Source organism: Prosopis cineraria, unplaced genomic scaffold (genome assembly GCF_029017545.1).
Source record: "Prosopis cineraria cultivar Desert tree isolate PC_DT_omini unplaced genomic scaffold, ASM2901754v1 PC1, whole genome shotgun sequence".
Classification (NCBI taxonomy): domain Eukaryota; kingdom Viridiplantae; phylum Streptophyta; class Magnoliopsida; order Fabales; family Fabaceae; genus Prosopis; species Prosopis cineraria.
The window spans coordinates 40,756,898-40,770,101 of NW_026555332.1; the positions used below are offsets into that span (position 1 = coordinate 40,756,898).

General features: G+C 33.9%; 1 protein-coding gene across 1 annotated transcript; it reads left to right on the forward strand.

Annotated features, from left to right (window-relative positions):
* Positions 1 to 854: 854 nt before the first annotated feature.
* On the forward strand, positions 855 to 8,992 carry LOC129320051 (peroxisomal fatty acid beta-oxidation multifunctional protein AIM1). Its single transcript, XM_054965197.1, has 18 exons — positions 855 to 1,177; positions 1,276 to 1,347; positions 1,516 to 1,578; positions 1,686 to 1,742; positions 1,834 to 1,901; positions 2,000 to 2,081; positions 2,166 to 2,221; positions 2,765 to 3,067; positions 3,273 to 3,359; positions 3,807 to 3,981; positions 4,478 to 4,599; positions 4,854 to 5,017; positions 6,216 to 6,470; positions 6,908 to 7,029; positions 7,153 to 7,274; positions 7,444 to 7,592; positions 8,158 to 8,296; positions 8,652 to 8,992. Exons 1-18 carry the CDS (start codon positions 1,084 to 1,086, stop codon positions 8,694 to 8,696), a joined length of 2,175 nt encoding a protein of 724 aa, XP_054821172.1. The 5' UTR covers positions 855 to 1,083; the 3' UTR covers positions 8,697 to 8,992.
* The last annotated feature ends 4,212 nt before the right edge of the window (positions 8,993 to 13,204 follow it).

Sequence of the window (13,204 nt, forward strand, 5' to 3'; positions counted from 1 at the left end):
GAAATGCAATTGAAAAATTGAAACACTCCTTTCCTAAGCTATTTCAGTACTTTTTTTACACCAAAATTCTAAACTATTTTAGTTACTTGTTCAATGAAAGTAGTCATTTGTGATTTTAAAGTTGTAATTTACCTTCACGATTTAATACTTATGAAATAGAATTAAAAAATGAAAATAATTATTTCCTATATTATTTGAGTCATTTACTTTATAAAAATAATCATTTATTACTTCGAAATAGTCATTTACTTTTAAAATATTATTTCGTCAAAAAATTAACATGTGATTAGTTTTTAGAAAATTTTAAATAATTATCTTGCTTTATAATTTTCTTTTGCCACTTGCCTGTAGGCCAAAAAGTTGTCATTCTCTCTTTATTAAAAAATAAAAGACTTGGCCACAAATTCTTTTTTTTTTTTTGAAAAAAAAAAGTGGTTGACAAACTTAATTTAACAACCCAAATACATTGAATAAAAAACGAACAAGCTGGGGTTTGTTTCGCATGAGTCAAGGGTTGCCCGATCATGCCACGTCAACCTTAGTGGCAACATTATCTTTTAATTTTTGAAAGAAATAAGTGAATAAACACAATTTAGGGAAATACTTGGGAGAGCGTAGTCATTGGGTAAGCATTTGCCGGTGAGGAATTGGATCGATGTGATTGGACGATAGAGAGCCACATACGACACGCATAATCTCTTCACGCCCCTCACCGTCGGCCACAACAAATCACGTTCCAAAGTCTCTCATACTTAACTCGTGGCACATGCATCTGATTCTAACTCTCATGACTTATTATCCACGTGGCGCACTAATGGAAATGTTCAACCGGTCGGTGAGTCAGCTTCACACTCCCGAGTCACCCACGAAATAGCCAAGGAAGGCAGACAACAGTAACCCCGGCGTTCTCCCGCTTTTCCATGATATAGATATTCGGCATTCATTTAGCCCTCTTGAAATCATTACTTCTAATATCGTTATCGACTTTCCTATCGAAACCCACCATCACCTGCCTCTGTTTATGCCAAAAGAACAAGATTAAGACCCGGAAAGGAAGGGGACTAGGGCCTGGGACTCTCAGAGATGGCAGCGGTTAAGGTTGAACTGGAGATCGGAAATGATGGGGTTGCAGTCATCACTATGTGTAACCCTCCTGTAAACGCCTTGGCTATTCCAAGTGAGCTTCAGATTTTCTTTATTCTTTGTTTACGTCCGCTGTCGTTCTTTTCGTCCTTTCTAATGTTATTTTTGCATTCTGTTTTTTTTCTGTTTTAGTTATTAAGGGGTTGAAGGAGAAGTTCGATGAGGCGACGAGGAGAAATGATGTAAAGGCTATAGTTTTGACTGGTAAGGTTTCTCTGGATTAAATTTATTTGTAATAAGTAGAGTGAACTAAGCTTAAGGACAGACATCGCGTTCAATCCATGCCTCACTCTAATTTTCCAGAAAATAAAGTCGAGCGACTATTTGATTGTCAAAGTAAAAGCTATGTGATTGTTCTGAAATTTCTTCCAGGCAAGGGTGGGCGGTTTTCTGGTGGATTCGACATCAGTGTTATGCAGAAAGTTCACCAAACTGGTGTGCAATGATTTGATATGCGTTGAAAAAATTGACTTGTGCTAAAATAATAGTAAAATTCTAGTTTTGACCCTCGAAGGTGTGGTAATTGCTATTTTTCTTCACAGGGGATGTCACGCTTGTCCCTGATGTCTCTGTGGAACTGGTAGTCAATACAATTGAAGGTTGCGATTGTCCCTGAAGCCTACCTTGGGAACTTGGTGATTCTGTTTGTATTAATCATTGTAAAATTATTAATGCATTTAATAATTACAGATTCAAAGAAGCCTGTCGTTGCAGCCATAGAGGGTCTTGCTCTCGGAGGTGGCTTAGAATTGGCCATGGTCAGTCGTTGTTCTTGAGCAGGCACAACGTTTCCTTCACCATTTGATGGCAATCCAAATATCTTAATGACTGTGAAATTTAATAACACTGAATACAGGGATGCCATGCACGTATTGCTGCTCCAAGAACTCAACTGGGCCTTCCAGAACTGACGCTTGGAGTGATTCCTGGATTTGGAGGTTTGTCTGCTTATCCATATGAATGTTCTCGGTACTCTATGTCAGGAGATATGAATTTGCTAACTGATGTTGTTAATCTATAAGGTACACAGCGTCTTCCAAGGCTTCTAGGACTGTCTAAGGCTGTTGAAATGATGTTGGTAAGATTCTTTCCTTTCAGTTTTCATTTTTACAACTTGCATTTGATCTACTTTATTGCTGTTAAAGATGGTGAATGTTGATTGAATAGAAAGAAAATGGACAGCTAAGAATGAGAAAGAAACAAGAGATCTTACATTTATGTTAAAGTTTATGAGCTATGGCAATGCTCCATAAATTTAACACATTTTACTTGCTATGCATGGGTCTTGAGTATTGTCTATGACTTTGCTTAGAAGCTCTTACTACTGAAAAACTTGAGTTTGAAGTTGTTATCGTAGGTGTGGCTTTTCTTATGCTTGACAATTGAATTAACAAGAATACTCCAAACTGTTGTGGGAGTAGTGAAATCTACAAGTTGCATCTACACGTTCATGCCTTGTTTCTTTAGCTTGTTAATTTGTACATGTTTTGTTTGACTCCTAGGGAAATGGTAGAATGGATGTAAACCATGATGAATAGAGAACTATGTATATTGTACAGATAGTATCAGCTTTTGACTTATTCATGAATAGTGGTTTAGTTCAATATTGCACTTCTTGCAGACATCTAAACCGATCATGTCTGAAGAAGGAAAGAAACTAGGGCTTATTGATGCTATCGTGTCTCCAGAAGAGTTGTTGAAGGTGTCTCGGCTGTGGGCTGTTGACATTGTAGAAAGGCACAAACCTTGGATACGTTCACTTCATAGGACAGACAGACTTGTTTCCCTCTCTGAAGCACGTGAGGCATTGAAAATTGCCAGACAGCAAGTCAGGAAGACTGCTCCACATATGCCTCAGCACCAGGCTTGCATTGATGTGATTGAGCATGGAATAATTTATGGAGGCTATAGTGGTGTTCTGAGGGTATATTTTTCCCCCTTTGATTACCAGGAAGCATTTACTTTTTTATTTTGTAGTTATATCATTGTCACCTTGCTCCACAGATACATGCTGCATCCTGTTTGTTGGCCCTAGCATACTTCACATTCACAAGCATCTCACGGCTTGTTTTGTGCAACTTGTGATGTGATGACTTCACAGATTTGTTAACTTCATTAAGTGATTGCAGGAGGCAGAGCTATTCAAGAAGCTAGTCATATCCGACACTTCAAAATGTCTAGTCCATGTTTTCTTTGCCCAGCGTGCAGTATCAAAGGTAATTAATAAGATATGACCCTTTGCTATGGGTTGTGGAATCTGAATGATTGGAAAACTGGGCTTGGTGATCTTATCTTTTGCTTTCTGATTTGTCATTTTGCATGAAACTTTTTGGTAGAGTATTTTCATTATTTTGAAACAATGCTATTCAATAAAAGTTTGCCTGGTAAGAATTTGTTTCTCTGTCTTATGGACAGTAAAATGCATGACAAGGATATGTAAAAGTGGCAAATTTTGCTCAGGACAATCTTTTATTATAAAAAATTAGATTAGAGAAAAGAAAATTACTTATGCGCATATCAGACAACAAAGGACCAAATGATGTTTTGTTTCTTTTTGCTTTTAGTGCAGATATATCATCCCATTCTTGAACTTGAAAAATAAATTTGAGACTTCGCTCTCTTGTCTTAAATTGAAAATGTTCTCTGAATTCTATCTTTGCCAGGTGCCTAACGTTACTGATATTGGACTTAAACCAAGAAATATAAAGAAAGCTGCTGTTATTGGGGGAGGTCTAATGGGTTCTGGCATTGCTACAGCTCTTATACTAAGCAACATACAAGTTATACTGAAGGAAGTCAACTCTCAATATCTTCTAAGGGGAATCAAATTAATAGAAGGTAATTCTTTTGTCATTTGAGTGAAGTACGACAAATTGGAGACAGAAAATTAACTTGATATATAATTTGCTATATATACTGGCGTCAGTGATTCTTCCTCCATATTTACAGATGGTGTTTTCTTTCAATATTTTTAATCACATCATTTTCCATGAACAATTGCTATTGATGTTATAAAGTCCATTGGCATATATAACTAATTTCTAATCTAGGACATATTAATGCTCTAATATCCCAATATTATATATACATAGCATCTGCCATATATATGGAAGAGCTTGTTATTATAACTTCGGCAGACTAATGACAAGTTCAATAAATCGCTCCATGAAAGACTTTTGCTTAAAATGCAACAATAGAAGGCCTCTATTTATCATGTTGGAAATATTTGAACATCAGTAGCTACTGAAGGAATGATGAATTTATACAATTTTAATCCCTTGCACATCATTTTATAACGTTTTACATTTTGTTTTTGTTTTGTCTTGTATGACAGCAAATGTTCGTGGCTTAGTAACAAGAGGAAAGTTGAAGAAAGATGGGGCAGATAGGGCACTCTCGCTGCTTAAAGGTGTGCTTGATTACTCAGAATTCAAAGATGTGGATATTGTCATTGAGGTTGGTTGCTTAATTCTTATCTTTTCAATTTATCATTGATACTGTGTGGAAGGCCCTTTGTTTTAAAAGGAAAACAGTTGCCTTTTTTTGAATTGGATGCTTTAAATAAGTTTGACAAATGGCCTTATATTTTGTTTTCACTCGTGGTTTGTTCCTCTGGCTGTCGTGTTTTTGTATGATGAAGAATATCTTATAAATGGATGACGTAAACTGACTTTTGGAAATCAATTAATGTTGTTTTTCTCTCTTTGCAGGCTGTGATTGAAAATGTTAGTCTCAAGCAAACTATATTTAAGGATCTTGAGAATACCTGCCCTCCCCACTGCATTCTAGCAACAAACACATCAACTATTGATCTTAACATCGTTGGTGAAAAGACCAGGTCTCAAGATCGCATTGTGGGAGCTCATTTTTTCAGGTTATTTAACTCATTTCTCTTATTACCTTTCTTTGAACAAATGTATGACCAACCAAAGGAATGGAGCTGTTGCTTTTGAAATAATAGATCATTAAACCTTAACTGCTAAACCTTATTGCACTCTTCTGTTGGTCTTTGCAACCAATATTTATTTGGTTTTGTGGCTCTAATGAAGCCATTTTATTGCATAGATTTAAATGACTAAGAAGCTATTCATGTGAGAGGTAGGTTCTATAATTTCTATTATTATAAATAGCAATAACAAGCCTTATCCCACTAGGTGAGATTAGCTACTTGGATCATACGATGCCATTATCCTATATCAGCGACCAATTTTTTTGGATAAGTTGTTTCCTAAAAGTTCTCACTCAATAACTTCATGTTCTCTTTGATTTTTCTTTACCCCTCTTCATAGGACTAATTACTATTTGTTCCATCCTCCTCACTGGCACTTCCAATGGTCTTTATCATGTCTAAATCATGTTAAATGATTTTTTACCATTTTCTAATAGATGCCACCAACTTTTCCTAATATATGTTCATTATGAATCTTATCTTTTCTTATATGACTGCACGTACATCTCAATATTTTCATCTCTGCTACCCTAACTTTATGTTGTTCCTTTAAAGCGTAACATTTACTACTATATTGGAAAGATGAGGATGCTATGAAAAAGAGAATAAATTACTCATTCTCAGTACTTCAAAGAAATCAGATCTTTCAAGATGCCATATTTTAGTCTGGATTCTGACATGTGTTTCAAATATATAATTGAGCCTTAGATAGGGAAAGATAGGTATGATAAATGCTGATGAATTTTAGCATAAATGATAATTTAATATTTTAACAGTTTCTTGAGGTCTATCTTGTTGAAATTACTATTTTTTTTTCTTACCTTGTACTAATTTGCATGATCATGAGCTTTACAGTTGTTTTAGCATAATAAATCCTATTAGACACTTGCTTCCAATTAATTTTTTTTTCTTTTAATTAAAAAAAAAGCAAATTGTTCTTGATGTATTTTACTCCGAAGACTCTGTTTGTCCCGCAGTTTCTTTGTTATAGCAGTTGACAATATGAGAGTTACAGATTGATAGAACATTTCTGTCCAATCTTGTGTTCCTGTTGTAGTTAATTCTCTCTACAAACTGACGTGTTGTATGGAAGATTTCTGACCCAACATTATTTGATGCACAGTCCTGCTCACATTATGCCTCTTCTGGAGATTGTACGCTCTGGGAAAACTTCTCCACAAGTAATTCTAGATTTAATGACTGTCGGGAAAATCATAAAAAAGGTACCTGTTGTGGTAGGTAACTGTACTGGCTTTGCAGTCAACAGAACCTTCTTCCCCTATTCACAAGGTGCTCATTTATTGGCCAACTTGGGTGTGGACATCTTCCGAATTGACAGAGTAATCAGCAACTTCGGTGTTCCTTTGGGCCCTTTCCTGTAATTTTCTTCTCTTATGAGTACATATTATCATCTTATGTCAATTAAAATGCATTACATTTTCATTGATTTGCATTTGCTCATCAATTGCCCCCCCCAAAAAAAAAAAAAAAACTCATGCAAAAAAAAAAAGAAAAGAAAAGAAAGAAAAAGGTCTGATCTCAGGATCATGCATATCTCCTAGGATTAAACAGAAGTTTGTGGTTGAATCTTATGCTATTATTTCTATGAACTTTGTTTGAAGTTGATGTAACATTCAGAAATAAACTCCCAAGCCAGTTGCCATACATAAAAAAGCCGGGGCTAGGTTTTGAAAATTTTAATGATCAAGCCATGAGGACATGAAGCAACAGGCATACGCCTCACCCTGGCATCCTGGGAGTAAAGGGTTAAAACAGTTTTCCCCATTTTGAAGTAGATGATTTTGTGGCTTGCAGACTTCAGGACTTGGCTGGGTATGGAGTTGCCCTAGCAGTTGGAAAAGAATTTGCTAGTGCATTTCCTGATCGCACATTTAAATCTCCATTGGTTGAACTGTTGGTCAAAAGTGGGCGAAATGGTAATGCAGGATCTCTATTATTTTTACAAAACTTCTTGTTTGTCCACCACACATCATGTCTTGGTAGTGACTTGTAACTAATGCTTTCTGTTCTTGGGCATCTCTAAACTTCTTATTCATCAGGTAAAGCCAATGGGAAAGGGTACTACATTTATGAAAAGGGCAGCAAGCCAAAACCTGATCTTTCAGTTCTGCCTATTATTAAGGATTCCATAAGACTTTGCAATATTATGCCCAGCGGAAAGGTACTATTCTTTTGCTGTCATAAGTAAGATTTTGATCATATCAATGCTGTCTTGCTTTAAGTTATCTGTATTGACCTGCAAGTAACACTTAGATCTGAGTTTCCTCTCTCAGTTATATATAGAATTGTCTCCAACTAATGAGGAATTTGAATTCATTATCACTTTGCAGCCTATATCTGTGACCGACCAAGATATTTTAGAGATGGTACTCTTTCCAGTGGTGAATGAGGCATGTCGTGTTCTAGATGAAGAAATTGTTGTCCGTTCATCAGACCTTGACATTGCATCTGTTCTTGGGATGAGCTTCCCTTCTCACCGGTGGGCCATTCTTTTCTTGCTTTCTTCTGCATTGCTATTCTCGCCTGTGCAATTTATATGTAGAATATACACAGTAGTAAAGGGGGGATAAAAGCAATAAGGGTACATCTATAAATAATAAGGAAGAAAAAGGGAAGGAGGATGGCCTGGTGGAGTAGCAAGGATACAATGACCTACTATGAGTGATTTTTGGACAAATCTGATCGGTTTCATGTGCAATATGTGGCTTATCTCTGTTCCTGCATGCTCACGAGATTCTGTTGACATTATGTTCTTATTGTGCATTTTACTCTCCGTATCCATAATATTCTTTTCCTTGAAGCAAAGGCAAACTATAGTGCATGAATGACCTGCCCGGTGATAACAGCATTGTGAAGTTGTGATTAGGTTTAATAGGTTGTAATTTATTTGAACTATAACAAGTATTATCTTTTTCTCTGCAAAAATTAGAAATTGACTTTAGTGCTAAGTTCTTAATCCAGCACTTGTTTAGAGCCCATAGCAAGTTGGATCAGCGTACCCTGTATGCTAATGTGTATCTCATTTTCCCTTCTTTTTGTGGCAGGGGTGGTATTGTTTTCTGGGCAGACTTGCTTGGGGCCAATTATGTATATGCTCGTCTGAAAAAATGGTCAGAGCTATACGGAAACTTTTATAAACCGTCAAGGTATTTGGAAGAAAGAGCAATGAAAGGCATTCCTCTGGTAAGAATCTTGTTCTTTTTCTTTACAAATTTTGGGAAAATTATGGTTCATCAACGTCCATGGAACCTGTGATATCCAAACAACTAAGTCTAAGAATTTGCAGTTAAAACCATAAAAATGACACGCACAGGATTATTACAAATGGAACATTTTAGTAACTTACAACTATAGTATATGTAAAATAGAGGGAAGTGTACTTTTGCTTGGTGGTGCGAAATTATGGATTTCGAGATGACAGAGATTTAGCAGGAGGATAATTGGTATAGAAAGGCTTGTTTATATCACAATCCTCATACACACGCATGATACTGAATAACAAGAATAATTACTTGACACTGTATTGTATTGACTGCAGAGCGCACCCGTTTCACCTATTCCAAGGTCAAAGGCACGCCTATAGGTGTTAATATTTTCAAGTCTTCCAGTATGCTACCCCAATGGCTGTTCCTTTGCAATTTCGGAAGTTTCAGAGTTAATAAGATTTTGCTCCTCAAATGGAAACCCCCTCCCCTGGGAGTAAAAAAGGAGAGAGACAGATGAAGAGGAGAGAATCTGGCTGTTTTTGTCTTCCATTAGAATTTGTCGCCCCACTTGTTTTGGACGCGACCTTCAATGAATCTTATATTTGAATTATTACCGGGATTACCTAAATCCCCTTGTTGATCTTTTACCTGAAATTGATATCTCTTCAACTAAGCGCTGTTTGTGTGGATTTTGAATTGCATTTGGAGCCGATGGATCTGGAATTTCAATTTCTCCTGGTTAAAACCGTGCGGCCCGATTGACCCAGGTATTAACATGGTAATAACCGGTTAACACGGGGTTAAGAAGGCTAGCCAGTTAGTTTGGTAGGAAAATATCAGAAAAAGAGAGAGAAAAACAAGGACAGCCGATGAAGAAGACTGATGAGGAGGAAGAAGAAAGAAGCATACCAAAACATAAGTGGAAAATTAAAGATGCAGAATTTAAAAAACAGAGATTACCAACGGAAACAGATCAGAAGATTCAGGGGGACATAACTTACCATTTCTGTTTTTTGGGGCCTGCAGTGCATTTAGTCCTGACCAAGGTCATGTTTGCTTTGATGGAAATGGCTGCTCTGGAAACGAAGTGGGAATAAAATCATGGGCAATTTGACTGCAATGCTATAGAAAAAAAAATCATTTCTCCACATACTACACTTTCAAAAATATTTTCTCATATACTATAAATTTTTGGTTTGATGCAGATTGAGTTTCAAAATTTTTTTAATATAAAAGTATAAAACTTGGTTTCAATCAAGCCAAGTTCTATGCTTTATTGAAAAAAAAAATTAACGTGACAAGCCAACAATTTTCTTTCTCATTTTTTCTTTATGTGAATAATTATATATTTCTTTTATTTTTTATTTTATTGCTTAGTATCTTAGAAAATTTGGAAATATTGTCACTTTCTACTCAAACTAATGTGAACTTCCACCATGCGTGATTGTTATCTATGTGGATTTGGATATAAATTTTATATTTAAGATATCACATTTTAAATTTGATATTTAAAATTCAAGTATTTAAAATTCTTTATTTAGTTAGTTTAAAAAGTTTCGAATGAAAGAAAGAGATAAGTTAACATTTAAAACAAAAATGAAAAATTGGAAGTGATGTGTTAATTTTTATTTTTTAATTGATGAGAAATAAGAAATAGAGATAAGAAGACATGGAGATATCAATAATAAAAATATGAGAAATTTGGATTAATGAGTTTATATAAGTGTGTTTGAGTTAATGAGAATTTAAATTGAATCAAGTCTATTTTTGTATACACAAAAAAATTTAAGTTTCAAATTCAAATTTATCTATTTCTTATTATATTTATTTTATAATTTTAAATTTTCTTCATATCGCAGTCAATTGAAATTTTAGTTATTTTAAATACTTCATTCTCATGTTTTTACTATTGATGTTTTTGTGTCGTATTATCTCTATTTCTTGTTTCTCATCAATTAAAAAATAGAAGTAAACACATCACTTTTTATTTTTATTTTTGTTTCAGACATCAACTTATCTCTCTCTTTCATCTGAAACTTTTTAAATTACCCAAATAAAAAATTTTAAACACATGAATTTTTTAAATGTCAAATTTGAAATGTAATATTTTAAATATAAAATTCATATCCCAATCCACATAGATAAAAATCATACATAGTGAAAGTTTGCATTAGTTTGAGCAGGAGGTGGTAATACCTTCAGATTTTTCAAGATATCAAACAATAGAATAAAAAATAAGAAGAAATGAATAATTATTCATGGAAAAAAAAAGGAAGGAAGAGACTATCAGCTTATTATATCAACTTTTATTTTTTAAATAAAGTATAGCACTTGGCTTGATTGAAATCAAGTTTCATACTTTTATATCAAAAAATAATTTTGAAACTCGGTTTGCATCAAACCGATTTTTAAATGTATGGTATATGGAGAAATATTTTTGAAAGTGTAGTTTATAGGGAAATGATTTTTTTCTATAGTATTGCAGTCAAATTGTCAAAATCATGTTTTTCTAGAGTTTGGTACCCTGGAAATGGAATGCTTCACCCATTTTTTAGGAGAAAAAGTAGCTCAAAGTAAAAGGAGATCACCAAACACAATTGGAATGTTTGTTTGTTTGATTTATTTTTTTTTTTTTTCAAGTGAAGTGATATCATTACACAAAATATATACGAAAGGGGAACCTCAGGCTTACAAAAGGAACTATCGGGCTGCAATCAACTAAACAAATGTATAAACAAAAACCCAACATTCACCAATTATTTATGAGCTTTGAAAGCTCGTTATCTTTAGCGGAACATAGAACTAGAGCTAGAATCTCATCAACTACACTCTTGAGGATTGAAATTCTCAGTTGTGAAAAGTCGCTTGTTCACACCATTTCCAGCACTGTAATCTATAAATGATGCGCCAAATTTGACTTCTGGGTTTTGGGCTGAGGTCTATCTTCATCAATTCGTGTAGTTGCGGGCTCTCATTGAAGAGCTAAGAGGAAGATGAGCGACCTACTAGACTGGGAAATAGAGGATAGCGTATGATCAAAGGAAAATGTTAGATGTTTAGGGTGCCTAGTAAATATTAAATAGTAAATACCACATGTCTACACCTTTTCTTTTCTCTTTTTGGATGGGCAGGGCAAGCCAAAGCTTGGGAAAGTTAAGATACAATCATCTAGACACTAGATCATGAACTCTTGTCTTTACAAAAAAATATCATACCAACATAGGGGAACTTGCTGCAAAATCTTCATTCCTTGCGCTTCAAAGTGAGCGTTCTTCGCGAGTTGATCAGCACAACCTAGAGAATCACGACCAGTGAAAATAATTTCCACATCCTTCAATTGACAAAGGACATTCCTTATCTGCTGTCTACACCTTTTCTAACCTCTTATAATTATAAACAACACTATTTCAAGATAATGGAAACCTATAGATTCCTGGCTTGTATTACCTAATAAGGGAGTTGGTCCAACCTAACTACAGATCTTGAGTCTTGAATCTTGAGTCTTGAATGTGTAGCAACAACTAAATTTTCAATAGAAGGCATGCCTTCAAAAAAGTACTCCCAAGTAGTTAATTAAATTAGTTTAAATCAAAAACCTGAAATACGAACTTATGAAAAAAAAAAAATGCAAATTTCCAATGTAGTTCAGAAATTTCACAAATTGAATTTCAAGTGGAGCCGTAAATTCATTTTAATTCTTTTTTTAATAATTTTAAAATTTTGCAACACCCTCATTTTTATTCATAAAATTTACTTCCTCCATTAAAAAATGTAAGGTATTTTTTAAAAGGTTGAATGTTAAAAAATATTAAATATTTTTAGTATTTTGATGTGTAATCATTGTATTTTTTTTTCAAAAGAGTCCCAATAAATAAATTATTTTATATTTATTTTAGAGTGAAACTCTATAAATAGGGATAAATATGAAAAGATGTGTTAGTTTGAAAATAAGTAACTATTTTATTGGAGGTGAGATTTGGTTAAAAATATCTTACATTTTTAAATGGAGGGAGTAAATGATATTAATATATGATTTATTAAGTAAATTGAGGAGGTATATAAATTATGTTGTATCACCCATAGAGACGCATAGGGTTATATATTTTAAGCAAGGATTAAATAGAAACATGTAAGTTAGTTTCATTTAAGAGATTACAATTATATTAATATAATAGAAATTGTATTTAAGTAGAATATATCATTAGAGTTTAATTTTAAGAATATTAATGGAGCCTTTTATATATGCATTTATACACACATGTTAATTTATTATGAAAGATAATTGAAGTGTTTATAAAATATTTAGAGAAAGAGAGAGAGAGAGAGCACTCATTGCTTTAAATTGGCAGTTCATTTGTCAAGATGTCACTCACCTGCCAAGAAATAGGGTCCTCACTCCTCAGTCTTCTTCGTCCAACGCCTTGTGGACAAGGAGCGAGCGAGGGTGAGAAGAAGAGATTTTGAAGTCTAAACTATATAATAGGATATTTTAGATGAGAGTTGAAGCATTTCAATAATATATAAGTGTTTTAAAAAAAATTAGTTATCTATTCTATTTGATTTTTGATTTCTTGATGATGAAAAATTTAGGATTCGATGAATTTTGAGTTTTTGGATATTTCAATTGATTATTTAATTTTTAATGAAGGTTAGAATAAGATTTGTATGGTCTGGCCAAATAGTTGTTTGGATAAATTAAAGTTAGTTTTAGTTGGGAAAATTGTGATTCATGAATATGGTGGTTGTTTATGTTGAATGTAATGATTTATTTTGGTTTAATGGATATTATAATGATAATTAAATGGGTTGGTTTTGGAGTTTATGATTATTTTAGGTATTGTAAATGTTTGAATTTTGAGATTAAGGGTGACTTGAGAAAATTATT

What these genes read in the sequence shown, in the direction of transcription:
- LOC129320051 (XM_054965197.1), top strand. Translation starts at nt 1,084, where the DNA reads ATGGCAGCGGTTAAGGTTGAACTGGAGATCGGAAATGATGGGGTTGCA. An exon ending in GGTCAAAAGTGGGCGAAATG is followed by an intron (nt 7,030 to 7,152) that starts GTAATGCAGGAT and finishes CTTATTCATCAG; the next exon opens with GTAAAGCCAATGGGAAAGGG. An exon ending in CAATGAAAGGCATTCCTCTG is followed by an intron (nt 8,297 to 8,651) that starts GTAAGAATCTTG and finishes TATTGACTGCAG; the next exon opens with AGCGCACCCGTTTCACCTAT.